Source organism: Idiotropiscis lumnitzeri, chromosome 10, assembly GCF_059441095.1.
Source record: "Idiotropiscis lumnitzeri isolate Australia: NSW breed Sydney's pygmy pipehorse chromosome 10, RoL_Ilum_1.0, whole genome shotgun sequence".
In the NCBI taxonomy this organism is placed as follows: domain Eukaryota; kingdom Metazoa; phylum Chordata; class Actinopteri; order Syngnathiformes; family Syngnathidae; genus Idiotropiscis; species Idiotropiscis lumnitzeri.
The window spans coordinates 12,520,844-12,545,618 of NC_142400.1; the positions used below are offsets into that span (position 1 = coordinate 12,520,844).

General features: G+C 38.8%; 1 protein-coding gene across 2 annotated transcripts in view; it reads right to left on the minus strand.

Annotated features, from left to right (window-relative positions):
* Positions 1 to 1,104: 1,104 nt before the first annotated feature.
* Positions 1,105 to 24,775, minus strand: part of LOC148329404 (F-actin-uncapping protein LRRC16A-like) — a 53,250-nt gene continuing 29,579 nt past the window's right edge. The window contains exons 10-39 of one of the 2 annotated variants that reach the window (XM_088306531.1): positions 22,180 to 22,268; positions 21,798 to 21,892; positions 21,092 to 21,178; positions 19,007 to 19,110; positions 18,327 to 18,404; positions 17,630 to 17,706; positions 16,647 to 16,751; positions 16,489 to 16,558; positions 14,382 to 14,463; positions 14,192 to 14,291; positions 13,981 to 14,035; positions 12,091 to 12,263; positions 11,951 to 12,019; positions 10,605 to 10,698; positions 10,304 to 10,402; positions 10,015 to 10,143; positions 9,753 to 9,884; positions 8,877 to 9,052; positions 8,708 to 8,795; positions 8,442 to 8,582; positions 8,115 to 8,132; positions 7,080 to 7,146; positions 6,566 to 6,792; positions 6,381 to 6,490; positions 6,061 to 6,309; positions 5,595 to 5,805; positions 5,073 to 5,109; positions 4,180 to 4,374; positions 3,955 to 4,101; positions 1,105 to 3,291 (exon numbers count right to left, since the gene is read on the minus strand). In XM_088306531.1, the coding sequence (XP_088162657.1) occupies positions 3,116 to 3,291; positions 3,955 to 4,101; positions 4,180 to 4,374; positions 5,073 to 5,109; positions 5,595 to 5,805; positions 6,061 to 6,309; positions 6,381 to 6,490; positions 6,566 to 6,792; positions 7,080 to 7,146; positions 8,115 to 8,132; positions 8,442 to 8,582; positions 8,708 to 8,795; positions 8,877 to 9,052; positions 9,753 to 9,884; positions 10,015 to 10,143; positions 10,304 to 10,402; positions 10,605 to 10,698; positions 11,951 to 12,019; positions 12,091 to 12,263; positions 13,981 to 14,035; positions 14,192 to 14,291; positions 14,382 to 14,463; positions 16,489 to 16,558; positions 16,647 to 16,751; positions 17,630 to 17,706; positions 18,327 to 18,404; positions 19,007 to 19,110; positions 21,092 to 21,178; positions 21,798 to 21,892; positions 22,180 to 22,268 (3,480 nt within the window). In that variant the 3' untranslated portion in view covers positions 1,105 to 3,115. The remainder of the gene's footprint in view (positions 3,292 to 3,954; positions 4,102 to 4,179; positions 4,375 to 5,072; positions 5,110 to 5,594; positions 5,806 to 6,060; positions 6,310 to 6,380; positions 6,491 to 6,565; positions 6,793 to 7,079; positions 7,147 to 8,114; positions 8,133 to 8,441; positions 8,583 to 8,707; positions 8,796 to 8,876; positions 9,053 to 9,752; positions 9,885 to 10,014; positions 10,144 to 10,303; positions 10,403 to 10,604; positions 10,699 to 11,950; positions 12,020 to 12,090; positions 12,264 to 13,980; positions 14,036 to 14,191; positions 14,292 to 14,381; positions 14,464 to 16,488; positions 16,559 to 16,646; positions 16,752 to 17,629; positions 17,707 to 18,326; positions 18,405 to 19,006; positions 19,111 to 21,091; positions 21,179 to 21,797; positions 21,893 to 22,179; positions 22,269 to 24,775) is intronic. The other variant, XM_088306532.1, reaches the window with a different exon arrangement.

The following is a 24,775-nucleotide window of genomic DNA, read 5'->3' on the forward strand; positions in this document are numbered from 1 at the left end:
CAACATTCGCACACACTTCTGATGTGTTGTTAACGCCACCTGGTGGTTGTGCATTTGAAAAGCGCGTGGACGAAATTGGCGGTACCAGCCCTGCTAATGAAATAAAAAGCTACAATCGTCTTAGAAATAAATTGAATCTAACACAAGTAATAAATAATACACATGAACAGAAAATAATCTAAAAACAGACATTGCTTTTGAATCGTGGTTACAAAACATGCTCGTGAAGCAGGCCTAGCTGGGTAGAAATTGTACATGTGACCCGTAATATTTGGTAGCACATCTTAACAACTTTCAATGAGACTTCTGTACCTCTCAGCAGTTGTTTCTTGGCTGACTCTTCATGAACAAAATTCTCCAGTTGTCGCAGGTTTGAATGTTGCTCTCTCCAGGTTGCATGTTTTCAGCTCCTTCTGCAGATTGAGTAGAATTTAAAGCTGGGCTCCTGGAAGCCCAAAGTTTTGCTCTTAGCATTTTTAGCTGCGAGTCCGGGGTCATTATCCTGTTGCAAGACAATTGTACCCTGCACAGCAAAGCAGCTTCAAAACATAACAGAGGCTCCTCCATGTTTCACATGAGTAGGGACAGTGTTCTTTACTTGATAGGCTTCATTTTTGGATCTGTGGACAGAGAGTCAATGTGCCTAACAAAAAAAGTTCCAGTCCTGATTTGTCTCTCTATATGACATTCTTCGAGAAGTTTTTCTGATTTTCATCAGTTAATTCCATCACCCCCGGTCCTAATTGCCTCCATTACGTTTTAAAGTGCTCTGGGTTATTATTATTTAAATAGCAAGAATTGATCAGTCGGCTTGAACCATAAATAGGGTTGAAATAAAGAAAGCAATTTGTATAATAGTACAATTAATCCATTACATTGCTGAATATTTGAAAGGGAATTTATGCTAATCTTGAGCCACCCAACATCTGCATACATAGACAATGTACAACAGTTAGCATTATGAAAATCTTACAACAAATCAATTCACATTATTTCCATTGGGAAAAAGAAGTTAGTCAAGTCAATAACTATACTTTGATTCTAATTCATTGGAGGTTCCACTGAAAGTTCTCCTAATGTGTGAAAAAAAAGCACAACCCAAAAGCCAGTAAAATGATTTTAATCAACGTTAATATTCACATGGACATCAGCAGAACAACAGTATGAAAGCAACACAATTGGATGCCCAAACTAAATCAAGACGTAGGATGTGCAAATATGTTTTCAGTATTGACGTGAGAATTTTGCATTACAACCCCTTTTTTTTTTCTTATCATGTCAGTAATGTTAAGATTTAACACGTCATACCAAACGCATACGTAAAGACCACAGGCTTTACAAACAAAATGTACATGTGAGAGAGAATGTGGTGGGTGTTATCTCAAATGTTACATGCAGAGTACCAAAACAAACCGCATGTGCCAAAACAAAGAAAAAAAAGTCACAGTGTACATATTATGTGTATGTATTACACATACACACCTGTAGGCTTGGAGGGACAGAGTATATACAGTACAGTACACGTCATGCAGTCTCACACACACGTACACACACAAAACTCATTCGAGTCTACTGTTATTTGTGTCAAAGTCACAGCCAGCTGCAGCAAATTTGTGCACCTGTGACCTAACATCTTTTTGGACAAAAAAAATAAATTAACTTGGCGAAATTATTTACAACAGGAACTATTATTTGCATGATTAGTATTGAGAAGCCATTCTACAAAAACAAAAACAAAAAAAAGAGAGCAATTGTTCTTTTTGGCCCTCAATTGACATTTGTGCTTGAACGCCAGTCGGCTTATTCGTAATCTTAAATCTGCAAACTGGAGCAATCCAAACTGGAGCTCATGTTTCCCATCCACCTCATTTTGCAGCGCATGCGTTGACAAGTCGCAGTTGTCAGGTTGTGTAAGATGAGTACAAATAACATTTGTTGCTCTTTAAGATGTTTTTGTGCTGTCAAGGTATGCATCCAGAAGCAATGCAAGAGCACCGAGGTAAAACAAACAAACAAACACTGCCAGTTCATTCCAAGATCCTTATTGGACAAAATGTTACGCCACTTGCATTCCAGTCAATAAGGTTGAAAGCCCTGACTATACGTTTCTGAGGGATACAGATGAGCGTCGCAATGTGTCTTGAACTCAAAAGTCAGAAGGACAACGGGACAAAAAGTGGCATGCAACACAACAGCTAGCGTCATACTTAATGAAACTCAATCACATGACTTCATTTCCTATTCACACAAAGACAGACCCCCCGGCAAGTTAAAGGGTAAGATTATCAATTGTTCCATCCACGAGACGTGAATGCTTGTTCATTAACAGTGCTGAAGCCTTTGTTGATTAAAAGCTAAAGTGTACCGCGCAGTGCGCAAAGGTTAATCACCAGTGAGGACCAGCGGGGTGGAGATTGTTCAGTACAAGTAAGCTACATTAGTGTGATTTGTGTGTGCTGAGATACTCAGCTTCAACCTGTATTGTCCTGTAAAAAAGATGAGTTGCATAATGGAGTCAGAAAAAAATGAAACGGATTTTTAGCAGTTAGAAAAATTGATGGCAATTAGCCAAAATGCCATTGGATCTAAGATCATATTTGACTGCAAGTACAATAGAGTGATGAGTGGTATTATTATTGTAAGTGTGGTCCCCGGGACAAGCGACAGTGAGAAATAGCACAGGATATTATTACTAAATCGTTTCACAACCTCTACTCTCAGCCCACGCTTGCTTTTCCGCTGAAAGCATATTCATGCCTCTTTTTTTAGTGCTTTTAACTGGTCAGCTCACACTATTAATTGCCGGAACACTCAGGAACTCTTTGAATCACCAGAGACTGTATAAATAGAAATTTCTGTAGGAAGGAAGCTCTTAGTTCATGTTTGGTTTAGTAGGTGACATCAAAAAGAGTATGAAAATGTTACTCTGGAAAAACACCACGTTTGTATGATGACTCATATTAACACAATTACTGTTAACAGTAAACAGGTATTCCATCATTTGTGCTCGTGGCATACAACTTATAAATACAAAGTATTCTTCATGTTGACAATTCAGTCATTTTCAAATGGAAAAAAAAACATGGGTTTATTTATTTATTTAAATGTGGTGAATTTAGATTAAAATTATTTCTTTGTCTGTTTCCTCCCCAGGATTGGAAACTTTTTTGCCTGTTTTGTCCTTCTCTGAATTTGGAGACGGTCCCTTGCCCTTGAAGGCGCTGTGGTCATCAGAGTTGCTGCGTTGATGGCTTGAGCGTTGAATGGGCTCCGACACGGACGCTTTCCTTCCTGAATGGGAAGGATGATGAAAAGTGGAAAAATGGAGAAAGTCAGTGGAAAGTTGCGATTATTTTTTTGAAGGTCCTTTTTCCTTCAAACAAAAAGCAATGCATCTTTTTTACAACAATAAAAAAAAATCACAATTATATGCAAACATAGTTAATCGTAATTTTCTGTGGTACACTTGATGATCTCTCACGGAACGCTTCTGCAAACTGAGATATGCTTCCAATTCATAACGACTTCTGCTCCCATACCGCTTCCATTTTGGAGGTCAGCTTTTGAAAACCCATTAAAACCAGTTTGGTTTGACTGTATAAATTCAGTTTAAATGGATTTATTAATGAGCTGTAGCAATCAGTAGCGGTAACAACCGAGTAGTGATTATGACAGACAATGCGTTCATCTAACAGCTATTGTCTCTGATGCTTTTTGCACAATTTCATTGCTTGTTTATGCACAGTGGGTTCTATGAACATTTGCTTTGGCTGCCAGGAGCTTAAAGGGATTGTCATTCAGCCCAACTATTTATTTTTTTAGCATTCATCCAATGTTACTCATGACCTATGTCATAATCCTCCTTTTATGATTAGAAGAAGATTCCTTACTCTGGATGACACAAAAGACAAATACTATGTAACATGAGCGATGATGCGCAGAGCCGCTACTCACCTTCCTGAGTGAGTTTAGTAGCAGAACCTCCCGGCTGCAGATTGTTGTGGCCCTCCTTGTCTTTCTCTGGTAACACCTTCTTCAGCGACGGGAGAGCTGTCAATTTAGGAGACAGCCCCCCACCATTGGGTGCATCTGAGCTCTCATCTATTAAACATAGAAAATAATATGAAAGCATTTCGCTCCCATCGCATTTGTTACATAGCAAAGAGGATTTGAAAGTACCTATGCTCCGACTGCTGGTGGTCCTTGGCTTCTGAGGAAGGGAGGGCCGGGAGGACAGGGCGGGCTTCGTACCCAGGGCCATTGCCGGTTTAGGACTCACGGGCCCTCCAGGAGAGCCTGAGGAGGATGGAGCCCGGGGACGAGGAGCTGGATCAGGCTTTGTTTCAACACGAGCTGAGGTCTTCTCTGGAGAACCTGGTCGAGGGAAGATGGTCACTGTGATGAAAACCTGCAGAACTGAGTATAGCTCAGTTGCATTTTTCAACGCAAAATATAACATCTGCAAATACTGCTAATACAGTCAGAACCACTTTATTAGGTACACCCCACTTGTCACTATGATATTCTGACATACAGAGGAACCTTGAGTTATGAACTACCCCGTAAAGTTAAGCACAAAGTCTTTGTAGAAAAATGAGCTCTATTTACACATTACTTTCGATATATGAAGGGTCCTGGCCTGGACTAGCGGATGTTGTGATTCTCATGCTGCATAACTATAAGTGGCAACGTGTCTAACACACTTCTGTAAACTGAAAAATAGTTGTATTCCTCTGCGGCGGAAAGCAAAAAGCCTCGTCTTGGATTTTTGTGGAATGTGTTGAAGGCATCAAAATAAAATGAAAAAATACTTCAAGTACAAATCATTGCATTCTCTTTTCATTTTACAAAATGTCTCTACTTCATTGAGGTTTGATTATTTAAATCTGTTTTTATTAATAAAAACATACGAACACAATGACTTTTCAAACTAATACAGGAAGGTACATTTGTTATCAATATGAAAACTTTTCTTTTAATAAAACTCTAAGTGCAAGGTCATGTTCCAACGTCCCTGTATTTGTTTCATATGCCATTCTGCTAGCAGAATGAGAACTAACCATGTTAATTACCTGTGGCATTGGTGTCAGGTCTGTCAGGGCTGGAGGACTGTAAACACACAGAAAATTTTGTTCATTAAAGATTTTTTTCAAACATTGGTGGTCTTTGTCTTCCACTGGATTATGTAATAGTAGATCTTGTGCAATCCCAAAACATTCATTCGACTGACATGTATAAGGCACGGAGTCCTTCTTTATAGCAACTTAGCCGAAATCTAGACCAAAGTTGGAACGTGTCGTAGCCAGGTAACAAACCTACAATAACATGCATAAAAAAAAAAATTCTAGAACAGAATTATATTAGAATTATAAGCAGAATTATAAATACAATCAAACGGAAAACAGTAAGTAAAGGGGTAACCCTGAGCGTGCATCACGTGACAACGGTTGCTGGCTTAACAGAGGCTGGCTCCACAAGGGGGCGCAAATTCCCCGAACAAAGATTTACATGACAGTATGCCAACAGAAAACCATTTCATGCAACATTTTTGTTCTTTTGTTTTTCTGCTTCTTCTTTGCCTGACACCAGCTCACCTTATGTGCTCTCCTCTCCTGCTTGGCCTTCATTTCCGCCAGGAGCCCACCACCCATCATCTGCATGCCCGGGTACCGCCGGCCGCCCTGGGGACTCCCTCGGCCGTCTGAGCCCTCCCACGGCTCGTCTATAGAGTCGGGCGTCCTCAGCTCCTCCGAACGTTCCGAGCCACTGCTGTAGTCTGTAGGCTGTGAACGAGTGGATGAATCTCTGCAGGATGAAATGGACAGGTTAATAAATAGGGAATGCATGGTTGTAAATTTCAGAGTTGTTCAACATATTAACCAGGTCCCAATAATATGGTCAACTCAAATGACTGATAACTTCACGTATGAATGAAAATTTGAGGGGCGTAAAAAAAAAAAAAAAGTATTCTAAAAGCCTCAGACCTGCGCACAAAAAATATTACACTCTAATTGGGTTCTTTTTTCTTATTTGACATCAGAGGCACTGGTGTAAAGGTACCTGGACTTTGGCTCGGGTGCTGGACTCTTCACTGTCGACTTTGGAGAGGAGGGTTCCTCTGCAATGCTGGAAGCTGACACTAGAGATGTCGAAGATGTTGCAGACGATGAAGGTGTCACCTGGTTTTTCTCTAATTTGTCCAACTTGTCTGATTTATCTGATTTGGAAGAGCGTTTGATCAGGTTGAGGAAGCCTCCTTTGCTCTTTTTCTTCTCACCATCGTGAGATTCTGAGCTCTTTATGGAACGTCTGCGGAGAGAACAATCCAACATTTGAGCAGAAAGCCAAACGTAAGAGAGAACAATGTCAACGTGACTTACTTTGAATCCATCTTGGTGACTTTTTTGGAGAAGAATTCATCCACACCCTCATCCACCCTTCCCATGAGGCCATTCTGCTCACCATCCTGAGGTGGGGCGATGCTCATTTGCTTTTGAAAATAACAACAAAGATACATTAGGTAATCACATTTCACTTATTGTCTTTAAACGCAAGTCACACTCACTGGTATTTTGCTTGAGTGTGTTTTCTTGTTTCTGCGGGGTCTTAGCTTGGTGAAGTGCTGCAGCTTCTTCTCCTCCTCGGACGGAAGCTCCAACATCCATCCCGGCACACGCTGCTCCCCTTTTGGTAAAGGCTGAGAGGAAACTGAAGGAGTGTGAGATGGAGGCGGCGTGTCTTCCACATGCACTGGTACGTCCTCCAGTGCCTTGTCTAGGTCGAACTCCATCTCTATTGATAGTGTTGGGGAAAAGGATGATAAAATTAAGACACACTAGCAACAACATTAGACATACCCGCACAATATCTGAAACTCCTTTACAAAGACAAATGTTACGTTTCAACAGACAGGTATTTGTCAACATATATGAAACTTCCTCCAGTATGTTTGGAGGCGTAGAGCAGGGCACCAGTGCACCTTTTTGTTTTAATATAAAGGTCACTTTTTAGACTTTTTATTATTCCACCCCAAAAATTAATTGGATTTGAAATTAAACACACTATCGCATGTATCTTACCAAAGGCACGAGATACAGGTCGCAGCATTCTACTATGGATGCTTTTCCGCTTTGTCTTTGGCGTCATCTGTAAGAGAAGCACACACACAATGTTTTGGAATTATTAAAAAAAATAAATAAATAAAAAGCCAAATAATGTTTTTCCCATGATTTACTTTGGTGAACTGTGATTGAAGTGTGGAATTTGGGATTACTTTTTATTACAGAACAAATAATATTAAGGAATGCAATCCAAAAACACTAAGTACAAACAAAAAATATCACTCACCTATTTTATTGATATACTTCATACATATAATAAATATAGATATATATTTCAGGATGAAACACATTTTCCCAGAGTTGGTATAAATAAATAAATACCATAACAGGTATTTTTACGAGGGGAGTGATTAAGTGTCCATCTACAGTGGAATCTAAATATAATTTGATGAATGTCTCAAAGTCAGCGTCCTGATTAGAAACCAGATTTTGATCTGAAAACTTCCCGGAAGGAACAAAGGATGAAATTGGGTTGGATAGACTATATCAAATTTAATTTCTTTCGAACATATTTGTTGCAGTAATTTGGAGCGGTGTATGTAAACGCCATTATCATTTCACACCCACAGATCTAATGTCTATTGCAGAGTTATGCCCTTTGAACACCATCAGATAAAAAAAAAAAATCCGAGTAGTGAATGTAGATTGTATTCAGAATGCCATTAAAGCATCACAAATATGACAGTAATATCTCCAGTATTTCCTGCTTCGGTTATTGCTGTCATTCCATTTTATTGCTTATAAGTAAAACAGTTCTAGAGCTTCACATATAAACTTAAGTGTTTTATGTGGCAGAGGGATGCACTACTAAAATACCAATGGATCAACATAGCATTTGACTGGTACACAAATGAATACATCCAGCTTTCGATCTAACTTAACATAACACACTGTAGATGGTGAAAGACAAGCATAAACACTTTTTACACTGCAGATAACCATTGAGCAAGCAGGTTCAGTGAGGGAAGACAAGGACCGTCCACGATTACTTACACTGGTGCAGCACAGTGTCTCCATGGAGCAAAGGTGCAAGAAGAGGATGAACAAAGGAAATTGAAGAAAAAGACAATAAAGCCTATATAGGCAAACCTTGGGGAAACTGAGGGTAACAGCCAAGATGGCAATCAACTTAGAGAACGGGCTTCAAAAATAGGAGAAAGACAATAGAGATGATAGAGGATAAGGAAAAAGGTACACGACATCAAAGGAAGGGACAAGAGAAACACATGAGAAGTAAATGCCACCTGATGATAACTGCAGCATATTTTCTCCATCTATTCAGTCACATGAGCAACATAAGCAAAATAAAATGACCCTTACCATGCATGACTCCAGCTCGTCCAGCCGCTCACCCTCCAGGATTTCCGTGGACGCCCGTTTAGGAATTCTCTCCTCGGGAACGTCCATGTCAACAGACTCTTGCTGCACCAAGGGCCGCCCTCTCCGCACTAGATGGTCTGCCTAAGAGAGGGCGGGCATGAAAAGGGCAGAAGTAAATTGGTTTGAGCAAGAGTAGAAAAATGATGCTGAAAGTGGTGAGGAACTAATGCTGAGCAACAAGTCACAATTGTGATGGATTTACGCACCAAAGTGTGTTGTGAAGTGGAAAGAGCTTCTAAAATCTCATCAACGATGCGATCGGACAGGAATGAGGCGAGACTCAGTTTCACCTCACTGACGAAAAAAAGAAAAAAATAGGGTCAGACCTTATATTATATCTCAACATTACATTACTCAAATAATAAAGGAACTCGCCTGATTTTATTGATGATGTCAATACCAGACTGATCCAGGAGCGTTTTGGTGACAAAACTCTTGGGGATGACCATCTTGGTTGAGCTGGCTTTCACGAGGTCTGAGCGCAGATTACTCCTTTTCATCACATGCGGACAAAGAGACTCTGCTGCATCCATCATCGACTCCAAGAGGCTCTGGAAGAATTGATTAACAAATTCAAAGAGATGTGCATGTAGACATCATTAACTAAAATGAGATTCAATGCAACAGCTACAGCTTCATAAAACGTTTTAAATACTTTGTACCACAGTGAACAAGAGGTTAGTTTGTATGCCTCACAGTTCTGCGGTTCATTGGTTCAATTTGTCCATTGTGGCGTTAGCAAGTATTCCCGATGCTTGTGTGGGTTTTCTTGAGTCAACCATTTTACTCTCACATGTCAAAAACATGCATTTTAGGTGAACTGAACACTCTAAATGGAATATTTGTTTGTCTATACAGTATGTACTCTGTGATTGGTTGGTGACCAGTCCAGGTTGTACCCTATTTATTGTCTCAGCTCCCAGCATATTGCATGACAAGCAACAATGTGCATTTTCATTTTTTTAGGTTAGATAAATTGTATTGGATGTCATTTAACTGTTATGTACCTATTAGCGTGGCCAGAGATGGTTCACTAATACACATATAATCCCAACAAATGAGTATATGACCAGGCAAAAGTAAAGAATTTGGTTATTATCTTTTATTATTGACTGGATGTGGCGCCAATGCCATGGTTTTCTTCTATGACTGGACAAAAAAGGCCCTTCAACTCGAGTGCGAATTTGGGTCCCCAAATTATATCCAAAAGGTTGCCCGGGCATAATATGCCGTTAATGTCATCACATATACCTGCAACTGTTGATCCATGACAGAGGTCACTTCGCCTGCCATAGACTCCAATTTCTCCTGAATGGGGCCTACTGAAGCACGGTGCACCTCCTCTCTAGATGCAGAGCCCAGGTGGTAGAGGTTAGGAAGGAGCTGTGAGAAAACCCAAAGGCAGAAACAATTGCACATAAAATTGTCTGAAAGGCCTCACAGATGAGCTTGGAAATGAAACATCACATCATAGATTGTACAAACAGGACATCAACCAAGTCCTGTTTCTCACCGTTTTAGAGTTCCTTGCATCTTTAATGAGGCTTTCAGCAGACCTGACATCTTCGAGGATGGCATCGGTCTCAGAGTTCCTCAGAGAGTTCAGGTGGTCCTGCACCTTCACACAAATCCGGTCCATCATCTAGACAACAGAAAGCAGCAGTTTAAAGCCCAAATCAATAACTCTGCAATCAAAGCTTGGGTCATTTTAGCTGTAGAATGACAATCACTTTTGCATTTATACAATGCACGGTAAGTAAAATTAGTAAGCGGTAGAAAGTGATCCTTATGTGTCTACAAACCTGCTGTGTCGTCGTGGTGACAATTCCCTGTTGAAGGCGATAGGCCTGCTCTTGTTGATATTTCCTGCTTTCATGGTTTCTGTAGAGACAGTTTTCAATCTGTGGGGGGAAACAGGAACACAAATATAATGGCAGAGATACTGTATTTAAAAATGTTTGTCAGTCTATTGATATACAGTATCAACATGAATACCCTGCTTCTTGTTTTCTTGTTTTCCAATTTGCGTAAACATCACTTCACATGAAAATGAACACGAGGCAGATCGTACATGATGGAACTAATGGAGCTTGGCTACAATACCTTGAGCAGAGCATCCTCTGTCTTCTCTGGACTGGCCTTCAAAGCCTGAGAGGCATCGATGATGGGGATGGGCATGAAACGGATAGTGAAGTTCCTATTGGGCACACAGTCAGAAGACAAAATTGAAATGACACAAACAGAGGAAGGAAATTGGACACACTTATCAAATACACCTGACTGTAGATGGACATTTTCTCTCGTGCATTTCAATATGCAAGCAAATAAAAACATTTCATCCATGCTTTCATCCATACAATGTGAATCACATGCAAAGCACCAACATCAACAACCCCGCCCCTACCGGTGATTCAGATTCGCTTAAAAAATATGAAATTGGTGAAGCGACGATTGCAATGCACAGATTAATTGGTATTTCGTCCCACAGGAAAACAAGAGTGTACTAAAAAGAGTGGTCAAATATCTAGCATCAGAAACTCAGGCAAATTAAAACAAATTGTGGTGTATGTATGTAAGAATATATATATTATTTGACCCTGAGTATATTAAGAGAAAACTCAAAAATCAATTTAAACTTGTGCTCTTAAATAAAACTGAAAAAAAAAAAACAACCTACGTTGCATTCTAGGACAAGATTCCCCAATCCCAATCAGATTTTTTTCCACCAACAAATTTGACTTGTGTTATTTATTCATCACCCTTCTTCAGGTTTGACAGTCTTCCCACATGATTTAATCGAAGTACTGTGACAGTCTAACAGTTAAACTTTTATTCATATCATACATAATAATAAAATAAATCACATTTATAAACGGGATCCAAGCGTGTTTATTAATTGAATTACTTTTCAAAACACCCATTTGTAAAAGTTATTTAAGAATACTTAATATTTCTGAACAGTTGAGAACAATTATAATATCAAGCATTATGAACTATTTTTATGAGAAAGAGAGAGACAGCAGGGGAATATTTGAGAGCAATGTAATGTCAAGCATTATTAATGCTTTTTATGACAAGAACGACGGGGGCATGAGGAAATGGAATTGCACAAAATATGCACACACACACAACGGGAAAAAATGAAAACTGTTATTTGAAAAATGAAATAGCGTGATAGGAGCTAGACAGAATGTCCCTTCAGGAGGCTACGATAAGCAGAGAGAAAGGCTGATGAAGGCAAAAGAAATTGATGTGTCCCAGATGGAAATTTTGAAGGAGGCGCACACAGCCAGGAGCCGATCATTCAGTCAAAACACTTAAACCCTGATGAATTCCATCTCCACCAAGACATATTCTACTTAGCATATTCAAAATAAAATGGCCTAACAATGCACACACACTTTCGAAATTAGATAATTTAGTCAACGCTCATAAAAATTGACACATACTTCTCCAAAGCTGTTGCTACATCCTGTAGACCTTGAGGTCCAGTATTGTTTTTGTCCCAGATCACCGTCCTGTAAAGGCAAGAGCACACTGTTACACAAATGGGCAGATGTGCGCATATTTACTATCTTGTCGCCCTCACCTGAGTTTAGAGTTTATCTGCAGCGCCTTTGCCAGCATCTTGGCACCCATGTCGCCCATCGCGTTGCCGCTGATGTCGAGCCTAGTGAGTGACGTGTTGCTACCGAGCGCATTCAGAACAATGGTCAGATCGCTCTTCAGTCGGGAGTCGGCCAGAGACAAAGAGGTGAGGGGCTGGGGAGGAAAGGAAAGCCGACAGTTTGAAAAATCTGTCTTTTTGGCCAGCCCTGCATTTATTGCTGTCAAAAAAAATTACAGTATTTTAAATAATACATCTTTAATGGAGCTTCTGTGCTTGTCAAGTCTCATTTCTTAATAGCCATGCAGGGGTTTAACCAGTTGAGAATAGTTGCTCAACTCAATAACAACAAAGGCGGAAAATTATTATTTCATGCCTTCTTGAAAGAAAGATGCAGGGGGAATTCTTCACAGCCTGTATTTGCACAAAGCAGACATGATGCATGCAAATGTAACCAGCCACAAGACACATTAGCTTCCCCGTGTTGCAAATGATGGCATATTATAATGCTTTTGTCCAAAGTGTTTCACAAGCTTGCCTCTCAGTCACACACAGATGGCTGCAGGGCAGCCAAGCAAGGTGGCCTGTCTGACTCAGTGCTGGATGCTGTTTAACAACAAAGAACCGAGTGTGACCCACTTCATCTTGAAGAATTAGTGGGATTTGTATGCTGGTTTTAACTCCTTTGCAAAATGACAACATGGTAACAAGAAAAGCAGCAGTACCAACCACATCTAGTGTAATAGATAATTCGACAGGCAATGGGACCTGCAATCTCAACATGGGCATGTGTTGATAAAATGTAGTTATTAAGTCCATTCTCCCCTTTGGATATAGAGAAATTGGCTCTCACATTCCCTCATTAATCAGTGAAATTAAGAAATCATTACCCGGGGTTAACACACCCGCCCTGTTTAATTAAACTGCGGAAATTAAAAAATTTATAAAAAGAATAAATTGCCAAATTAAGAGCGCAAGTCACTATTCTTTAAAAAGTGTTGCAATAGTAGCTTCCTGTGGAGGGCTACTTAATTGTATCTGCTGATGTTTGACTGCAAATGGGAAAACTGTCTTTGTATTCTACTCAACGTGACATGTAAATTGTTTGAATCGTTCTACAGTAACTTTTTAGTCCCCTGCAATTGGCTTGTGATCAATGTTCTTTATGTCTTCGTTCTTAGATGCACCCTTAAATGTTATAAAAAGAAAAAAAAAAGACATTTACGCTTGTTGTTTTGCTAATGTGCATTCTTTTTGAAAAGGTTGCTTTTTGGACAAATTGTCCTGGTTTAGATTAACAACATCATTTCTGGCAATATTTGACAAGACTACAAATCAATTTAAAAAAAACAAAAACAAAACACATAGCTAATGTTATACTTTATCCTGTATGTTTGCATATCTCCTATTTCCCTCTAATCTGAGTTTCTCGTTTGACCAAGAACAAAACTTTTTTGTTCCCTTGTTTTGTTATCACAACCGTCACTTCCTCTTCAGCTACATACTTGAACACTGCATTTGAGCCGTAGCCTTCAATCAACCGTCATTTCTTTTCCCTGCTGCGTAAACCTTCACACTCAGATCAACAGATTACTGCATTAGTCTCCTGCAACTAATGACACACCCACACACACAAGCAATTCCTCACTCATCACTTCACTGTGGATGTGACTCATGAAGGAGACAAATGAGGGCGGGCATGCAATATTTTAATATTCAGGTGATCAATATAGGGGACTTTGGTTTATATAACAATCAAGGGATGAGAAGCAGGCAATGTTAGACGCATCAGAATCATGCGAGGGATGCCTTCTTAACAGTCAAGGTAATGCCGCTTTGAGAGACAGACAAATAAGGAAATGAAAAACTCACCGACTCTTCCTCCTGGATCATGTGAACCAGACTGTCCAGCACTGGAGCAAGGTTTCTGAATCAGATAGATGACAAAAGCAGAGGATAAGAGTATGTATTGGAAAAGTAATATTCTATTTTTACAACATATTGCTGGTCGGATCATCATTTTTGACAAGGACAGATTTTTCATGTGTGCCAAGCCGTATAAAGACCATGCTTGTAGTCTTACTTGGACTTGATGTTGTTGAAGTTCTTGCCCAGAGACAAGTGTCTTATCGATCGGTTTTTTGCCAACCATATCAGCAGAGTCGACAGATCAGAGTCAAGGCCTGTTAATGCAAAAAAAAAAAAAAAAAAAGTCAGAAAAAATACTTTATATAGTGATCACAGAAAAATCAGTACAGAGGGCGGTGCCTCACTATTGTCAGAAATATCCAGGCTGGAAATGTTTGGAATCTCAGCAATGCATCCTTCAAGTATCTGGGACCCTCCAGAACGCAACTATTGGAACAAGAGCACAACGTTAGATAACTACAAGAAACAAACAATGCACAAGTGGATCGCTACATGCAAAACCACTGGACATGACGCAACGGTTGCTGAAAAGAGACTCTCAGATGCTCAACCAACACGACTGGAAAATAGTCGCACAAATGTGCTTCTAGCGTAGCATCAAGCTGCATAAATGCAAATTCTCAGATTGAACATGCAATGACACGGTAGATGGAAAATTTATATGGGATGTTATTAAAATGATTGTGTGTATGATAATGGCATATTTATTTATGATTACCCAGACACACATTCACAAACACTAATAACATCCAATAAAAAAGTTGCCAAACTTAGTAAATCTATACTGTCGCCTTCTCGAGTAAACTCCACTTTCTTGGTCGTGATGGTTCTCAAGTTCTCCCCCTTAAGAATGACGGAGGCTAATGAACACATCGGGATCTTTAAAGCACAAATATTTAAAAATAGAACAACAAAATAAAATAAAAGGAAATTAAAAAAAAAAAAAAAAAAAAAGATACTTGAACATGTGCAAAGATGCAAATGCAGTTCGGTTTGGATCAAGCATATATAATTGCGCAAGATATTTTACAAGATCTTTCTGCTTGAAAAAAGCAAAACAATGTTTTAACCTTATCATTACAATGTTGTGTGTGGGAATTCCAGGGGGGAAAAAAGACTAATCCACTTTGTAATAAGCCTGTAACATAACAAAACGTCGCACAAGTAGAGCGCTCCAAACACTTTTCCAGATGCATTGTTTCCAGTATTGGAAGACAGTTCTACTACTAGAACAAAAAAAAACTAATACCGCGTTAATGAACACAGAGTACATTAATACTGAGCATTAAAACTTTATAAAATCAGAATTTTTGAGACACTATAGTGGATTTTATCAGATGTCAAAAGTGAATGTCATGACCTGTAGGTTTATTTAAGGGCCATCATCATAAAGCATGACAGGGATAATGAAGCACAATTTACGTAGTTCATTAAATACAAGATGGTGGAGAAATGATTTCAAAAAGAGGAAATAAAATGGAAGAACAATGACAAATTAATCAGTAAGCGGAAGCCTTTTGGTACTTACACAATGGCCAAGCTTACAGAGGCATTAAGGGGAGAGAACAGCGTGTCAGACAGAGCCCAAGAATTAGCAACAACAACACACACAGATGCTTAATGACCATATAGTTGCACTAAACACCCACACGCTGATGCACACATTTGCATCCTGCGCAGGCCACTTCTTGAGTACGGTCAGCCTAGCTAGAGCACTGCCATCAGGTAAGGGCTCATTAGGGCATAGAATCATTTATTCATTTAATTCCCACAGCTTCACCGAGCGAAGCGTTCCACTGGTATCTGGAATTGAATTTCCTGTGTGATTTCTATTCATGTCTTCTTCGGTGATCCCATTTAATCTACAGAGAGCTTTTTTTTTTCTTCTCGCAGCATACCGGTTGAGATTAAGAAAAAAAATAAATTGTGCATGTGATGTGAAAATTAGAGTGAGAAAGGAACTACTCCCTGCGCCTTACAACGATCATCCTCTACCCCGCCTGCTGTCTGCTAAGTATTTCATTATAAAGCCTCTGAATAATACCCATTATTGGCATGTCACCAGTCGGTCAAATGGTTTTAGAGTGGCTGCTAAAAAGCTGATTGCACTAAAGAAGGATCAGTTCCAAATGATTAGATGCCACACTCACCAAGATTAAGCTGAAAATGGCACTTGAAAAAAAAAAAAGGTTTTAGAAAGTCCGTTTGCAAAGATGCACCATTATTATTAGTGGGCTGTATGTAAAATGACAGATTAACTATTTAACACATATTTTACCCTAAAAAAAGCATTTAAAGATCAAAGCGTGTCACCAAATAAGTTAACATAACTGCAGCAACTGGCACATACCATTTGATTTGTGACAGAAATGATAAAACAGCAAACTTTGTCCGAAACTTAAAAAATGTATATTGCAGTAATGCCCTGTGCATAGTGGGGGAAAGTCTCACCTCACAGCAGCTTAAGTCAAGAGATACATCCTTCACATTGGGGTTACTAGCCAGGCCTAGCAGGAGAGCTCTAGAACATTAAATGGGATGGAAACAAAAATTAAATATTTAGAAATTGATGGATTAGAAAGACTTTGTTGTTGCTGTGGTTCGCTCACTTGAGGACATCTGGCGCCAGCTTTGTTCCTGACACGTTAATGGAGCTAAGAGACATGACGCTGCTGAAGAAGTGCTTAAATGATGGCGGTACCTCCTTGCCTTTCCTACAGAAAAATATAAAAAATAAAACATGACACCGGTTTTTGCAATACCAGACAGTTTTCCATTTCCTTCCCTCAGCACTAGGGGTGTGTATCTCTTCCATTAAAAAATAAATAAAAAGAAAAAATAGGAAGACATCGCGAGACATGCGATACGATTCAAGGACAGTTTGATTTTGGAGTGGAATGATTCAATTCGATTCAGTGAGATTATGATTTGATGTGGTCTAGTTTTATTTTGTCATATTGTGGTGTTATTTTACATACAGTGCAGTACATCTGAATAAACTTGTCAGTATCTTGAATGCGGTATTTCCTTCGAAGTGTGTAGCACAATATATTTCAAAGGGGAAAAATTTTTAAAATAAAAAACTTTTTAAAATTCACCTTTTTTTTGTTACATTCACAGGATTTCATAGCTTTAAAAAGGGCCATGAAACTGGTGATTTACATTTGAAATAAGCATCCACCAGCCAATGCGTCTTTTAAACTGGCTTCTCTATCTTTATGAAAGTAATTCCTTTTTCTCCTTTTGCCTGCTGCTATCCTTGCTCATCATCTCTCTGAATAGTCAACACCCGCGGGCCCCTCTCAACATCAGCTCTATTCACCGCTTGATGAAGATCTCAACTCCCCAGAGACTCAGTGGGATTAGATAACAGTGTCAGTCAAAAAAACCCGCCCCTAACCCATCTGCTACACATATGACGAGTGCAAACAAACACCTCAAGTCTGTTCAAAATGACACTCAGTCACCAGCAGGTGTCACATGGGAAATATTGAGGTCATGCTAAAAAGTCCCTTTTTTTAAAAAATAAATTAAGCACCGAGCATGGATATAGTTTGTTGGACAGTGTAAGACACAACAGTTGACGTTTTACCTGTGAGGAAAGACACTCTTTGAAATGTTGAGGACAGATAAATGCTGGGACGAGCCTCGTAAGAGAGCAGAACAAACCTGTGAAATGTAATTCAAGCATATTATTATTATGATATTATTCGTTTCGTATCATAATATATGCCTCTTTATTTTCAATACATTTCAGATGGATGTAGTATAGTGCCCATGAAAAGTTTGAACCTCTCATTTAATACCATCAAAAGTTTTTTCCAGATTTTTTACCAACTTTTGATAAGAGATAAGTTACGTATGTGATACAGGAACACTTTTTTTTTTTTTTTGCCTGTCTGTTCCCTTTTTTTATCAAGCACTTTATATAAGCACAGCTCAAAACTCTGAACATTAACTTTGTAGAAAAGACCTAAAAAAATAGGGTGGATCAATCTCCTTTTTTGACAGACTGACAGCTGGCTACATCTCAGACAAATCAATATTGGTGTATTTAGCTCTCAGACCTAAAGCAATACCTCACACATGCTGTAAAAGTGTCCTGTTTCCTGGTAATTACACATAAAGTTGGAATTATTTGAATTCAGACAAAATTCTCTGATTGTTCCGCTTTAAATGTATTCGTAATCTCTTTTAAACAGGTGAAAACAAATGTCCTCATTATGTATCTTTAAATATGTATATCTCTCTGCTTTTCTTCTTTCTGTTCTTCTTCGGCACCTACTCACCTGGTCCAATGAGCAGTCTGTGTTGGAGAGATCAAGGGTTGCCAGTCGATTGGGCTGGCTCAAGAAATTGTAAAAATGCTACAAAGAAATAAAGGAAAAATTAAACAGTTAGAAAAAAAAGCAAAAATAAAGAGGAAAATTATTTTTCTGTTGTTTGGGTTTCATTTGCAGTTCATTAGAGTTCTTTTAATTGATAGTTTTTTTGTTCATTATGTCTCATAATATTGAGAAAAATTTAATTTCTCATAAATAGAACACCAGAAGTGGCGCATCAGAAACATTTACGGTCTCTCTTTTGTCATTTGCCAGCAGGTGGGCAACCCGTCCGTCATTATTTCAAGCCGACCCGATTGTCAGTCCGTCATCCGACACTCTGTCACCGTTGTTTTAACTGCACTTCAGCCATCACAAAACTCACTACTATTTTAGAACTGTCGGGAAAAAAAAAAAATGTTTTCTAAGACAAACACATTGGTGGGCGCATCAGTTTTCATTCGCCAGCGGCCGGGCCGCCGAGCTACAAATACAATCTACAGTATAACTGAAATTGATATGTATATTTTATTTAGTACTCGTTTTGATTATGTAGTAGTTGCATAGTAAATTATAACCGAAAAAAATGTGTGGCTTAAATACAATGCAAAAATGCTTTAAGGCGAAATGTGCTTCTTTGTATGCACCTGCATGTCGTCTCCTCTGAGGATGTTCCCTGAGACGTCCAGATGGACGAGGCTGCTGGGGATGGATGGGTTGGCACTCAGAGACTGACAAAGGCTGTTCACCCCTGAAACGCATGCACACACAAAAAAACATGGAGCCAAGTGGAAGCTGTGTCAGCATTTGTCAGATCTCCACTTGTGCTTTTACATCAAATTGACGTGAATACATATTTAGTCAAGCAATGGAGTTAGACAAGCGCTGAGAATGGATTATGAATGTCTCATGGTTTTTTAGGTGAAATTGTACACATTTTTCTTTCATTTTAAAGTTTAGATAAGACATCAGTGTGATAAACTGACCTAGGGCCGTGCAATTAATCAAAATTCAATTCCGCTTACGATTAGAAAAAATATATTATATATATTGTATATTAAAACATTTTTAAAATAGTACTCATATTACAATATCTAATACTATAGTGACTATTCTCAAATACAAAATTTGAGCATTCGATTCAAGTTGTTTTTTTAAACGTTACAACAGTTCTATGGCAATTCAGAAGTGTACAGGAAATAAACGCATTTCATAATACAAGGAAACCCCACACACATTTATACATTTGAACCTTACATTTCTATTTTAAGATAAAATACATTTTGTTTTAATACTGTTTCCATTTATCTATTACTATTTTTTTTTTCTTTTTTGTACCCCCCCCCAAAATATATAGTTTGAGAAAAATCTCGGTTTCAATTATTCCTAAAATAATCATGATTCATAATCGAGCAGCCCTACATTGACCTCTCGACAACCTATTACAATCAGCATGTATTAGGTTGGTATTGAACAGTACAATGAAGGTCCTTATATAATCGACGTTTTTGGTGTGTATGGCATTGACGTACGACGTATAGAATAGCTGACCCATGTCACGCGGTCCTTGTTATGACGAATCACATTCCGTCTGTGGATTGATTTATTTGATAGCCAGTTGTATAAGGATTATGACAAATGGAAAAAAAGACAAATAAAGCAGAAAGCGAGCAAATCAGATCATTTCTGCCACGAGCGTTACAATAGATCACGTTTAATAAATTCCAGCACATCTGACAAATATCCAATCTACAATATTACAAGCCAGAACCCAAATCAAAATGTGATCCTGAGACTAAATCGGGGAACGCCTCTTCTGTGCCGGATTTGAATGGACCCGCATCACAGCCATCTGTGATTCTGCTTTCCTTGAACCAACTGAGATCCACATAGAAAATGCATTGCAACTATCAATCATTTTAAACATTGTTGAAAGAGCACAAAGTAGCACATTTGAGATATTCATCCAAAACTGAAGCTCCTGTCAAATGTTGAAAAACAAACAAGACCAATTCTGGCAATTTTAAGAATTTCTCACACCTGTGGGAACCCCTCATACACAGCAGTTCTGAGCAATGGGCAATTTAGGAGTTGGGGTTATACACCACAGATTGAGCTTTGAGCAACGGCTTCTGAGCAGAGAACGCTTAAAGCAACGCTGCACTGTGGAAAATGATAGCTCTTTATTGATTGCCCTGGGCCGAAGTTGTTTCCAGTGCATCCCACAAGACTGTCTCACGTTATAGCGGTTACTTTGATGGTAAACCATGACAAAATTTGACCTACAAGTCATTATTACCACTTGCAAATGACTTCAAAAAATACTTTTATATAAACAGAAAGTGTCTGCATGTATGGCATGCATTATGCGACAATGTTTGCAGCATAACTATGGGGGACTTTTTATCACCGGTTTCACCCACTCAAGCAGACTGTTATTACTTTAGGTCTTTGTTTTTAAATGTGTTTAAATGATGTACTTTTGATTCAAAAGCACATTGAGTTACCTTGTGTATTATATGCTCTACATAAATAAAGTTGCCTTGCCATTAGTGCAACAATTTAGTGTGAGTACCATCACTGTGGTCGGCGCATTTAGACAAGCAGAAGCTGTAAATTACATTTAATCATAATATGTATGTTAAAATGTTCACGAACAGGAGTAATATATCAATAATCTAATTATTTTTTGTATCCATTTGTTATTTATGGTAGACAAAGACAACACATACCTTTGGGTGACACTGAGGTTTTAGAGAAGTTTACATGCTTGAGCCCAGTACGAAGTTTGGCGAACTGAGCACCAAGGGAGGAAATACCTGCAAGAACACAGTTGATGAAAATGGCATCTCAAGGTACTTCTCCCCAACTCTCCTTTGTGCAAATACTTTTTAACAGACAACTTATCTATTCTACTGCTAGTTGAATATGAATTGTATTTTTCAAATCAATGTCTTCATGAATAATATATCAGTGGTCAAAGGAAAGCATTTTTTATTTACTATGGACGTATTTTTGTTAATATTCTAAATAAATACACAATATTGTCCAAATACAATTAATCATTTTAACTAAATGCAAACATTTTAAAATAAATAGAGCTACTCATGCAAAATGATTTATATCCTGCATATTCAACATTCCAAATGGTTTCCAGAGATGGGCATTCCGTCCCAGGGACGCAACGGTCCGTCTGTCCAGACACAATTTGGGGACAGAGGATGATTAGTTTTTTTTTTTTTTTTTTTTAAACGGTGGACTGAGAAAAGGATGGAAGTGGGTTTTCAATCGTCCCTTTAATCGGCCCGTACTCAAGGACGCCCAATTCACTGACAAACAGACAGAAACACGGCCAGCCAATTTTGCGTGTATCTTCCGCTAAGTTAAATTAAAGTTCTCATCAGATATTGACATGAACATTCTGGTGAAACATAATACCTCGGTCCTCAAGTGGGTTGTTGGCAAGATTGATCGTGGTGAGACCTGAGTTGGGGTTGTGTGCAAGGGCAGCAGCGAGTTTCTGGGCAAAATCCCTAATGAGAGACCAAAAAGACGATGTGAGTATGTGAGCAAATATTTCCTAGCTTTGGCAAAATAAGCAGACTAAACCTGGACTTCAATCTGACATACGTAATAGCAACAATATGTTATAAAAACAAAAAAATGACAATGAAACCAGGCAAAATATAACAGCACTTGGATGGACTTGATTTTTTTGGAAAAAAAAAAAAAAAAAGACTGGACTCTTAAATTACTCTCGTAAACTGACTAGGAGGAAGAGGGAGTCCCAAACCTTTAGTCCACTGACATTTTTACTCACGTTTTGAGTCCTGCGCTATCCAGTACTAACTCCTCAAGTCGAGTGGAGCGAGACACCACTCTAAGAATCTGCTCACAAACATCTGTAGACTTCAGAATAACACACACATAGGATAGATTAACAAGATAAGACAAGCATGAAGAACAAATAACATGCAATGATGAGAGCAGTTTCACTGTTAATCAAAAACACAACAGTCACGCTACTCAAATCGATCAGTTCCAACACTATCATGTAATTATAAAAGCTCAAATGCAATTAACCAGAAAAGCAAAGACCAGAAAGATCCAAACAAACAAAGAGTGCTATGGGACATATGCTTCCCTTTTAAAAATGGCAGTTCATGTTAATTAAATCAATGGCAAGCAATTCATTCTGTGGTACTTTGCAGCCATTAACGTGTGACGAGGAACAACTTGCAACGACACACTTCAGTCAACATTTGAGCAGGACAAAAGTGTCTCCCTGTGGTTGCGTCACCAAAGTAGACACACGTGGGAGCTAAAAGCACTCAATTTAGACAGAATTAAAATTTCAACAGTTGCAAGTACAAGCCCCGCCTAGATGTTCACTGACCCAGTTCGCTGTATGCTGCCACTCGTCATGTTTTTACAGCCAGTCGCTAATTATCAGCACGGACACAACAATTTTCCATCGGAATACCAGAACTTTACTGAACCATTGTGCTGTTTGTTATTCTTGGTAATTGACAGTCTTGCCATTAGGGGCTGCCTCTCTGGGCCAACAGCCCTGCTGGGGTCAAAACACTGGCAACATTGTCCCAAACACGGCCAGAGAAAATGGGGAGGAGGGCAGAAAAGCAGAGCTGAGGGATAGAAAGATGGAGAGATGGAAGAAAGAGCCTGTTGTTCCCATGTTTACGCCATAAAACGATGAATTACAGAGAGGGGTTGAGAATGCAGCAATACCTGAAAATACAGGATAAAAGCAATGAAGTATTAAATGGTGGGAAAAAAAAAATCAGTGAGAACGTTGGAGACATGATTTGTACTGAACCATTAAGGGGTCATTAAATAAGACCTTTTTCTGCACTGGTCTGAAGTGATGACAGGATCACACTTGCATGCGAACTGCACTTTCATGAGGTCATTTTTTCACCGTTGTGCTTTCCCATCACCCCTTTATCTCTCGTCCAGTGCCACAACCAGACTAACAAGGAGAACCGGCATGGTGTTAAATTATATAGCATGCACATGAGATGGAAGTAAGAAGAATTAATACGTTTTAGACATTTATTTTTAAATAACACATCTACTAGAAAATCAGCTCTGCTATTGAGTGAGGAGAGGATGTTTCTCTCGCTGAGATTTCACTTTCCTGCTACCTCTTGAATTATTTCATCATCTGGCACTCCCTGTCCTTCTCCATTGAAATCCAAATTGACCTACATATTTCTATCCTGTTGATTCACTCTCCTTCACTCCATGTTCTTCTTTGGTAGTGACTAGCATAGGTGCACAAAAGGGCCTTTGCCTAGCAGGAAAGGAAGGGTCTTTCCCCAAACTACTTCCCACCAATGTGTACTTCATGGAAGAGTTCAAAAGGCCTTCATAACAAAGTTCAAATTTCAGGAGTAAGTCAGCAAGCTGTCGGTGTAGACTACAATTATAACTGTGCAAACAATCTTTCGGACAAAAAGCTACACTAAACGAGCAAACAGACACAGTGGGCACAGAGTATACTGGAGGTGGAGTGATCTTTCAGAATCAGTGGATTCTTTTTCTCTGACGGAGCAATAACCAAAAAAGAATGTCCATTAACATTGGCACTTATATAATAGGTATGCAGTACTAAAATGCACCCCCCTAAAAGACTATCGGGGATTTAATGTATTTTTTTGGTGATGAGATTTATAACAAATTGACATGCTCATGTAATAACATAATCACCGGTCACCAGATTGATTGGCGATCTTTTGTTAATACTTTTTTTTTTGTCTGTTGGAGGATCGCTTCCTTTGCTCAAAGCAAACCTCGTGTGGTTGCATGTCAAAGAAAAGCAAGCAAGACAGGTGGCGCTACCCGTTAATTCATGTCTGGTATGAGCTGGCATAATAGCGCTAAATATAGTGAATAAACATACGGTACAATTAAAATAAACTATTTAACATACAATGTGTCTTATCTAGTGTGTAATACGTATGATTTTTTTTTAAAAATAATGCATCATTATGATTATTTTTTCCCTGAGCAATAACATCATGCTAATACTGCTAAGCTTGATCATTTTGAGCATGGGGATCTTAAATAAAAGTTCATAGCACTTCATCTTTAGCTATGACGCCATGTCAGGTATCCTAAAAAAAATTTATTCCTTCAACACAAATAAATATTCTAAACAGATAGGAATTACTGTGTCCTCTCAAAAGATGCACACTAAAATAATTGAATAAAGATTTACTGAGCTGCACTTTTTCACTGGTTTTGGTGACCATTTAATACTGTGAGCGTTTCAGTCGAAATATGCACGTCATGCATGGTGGTGAGGAAAGCGATTAAATGCAACACAAAGGATCTGGCAATGATGAAGGCATGAGATAATTGTTTGGACTGAGGAAGCCGAGTGTGGTAACTGC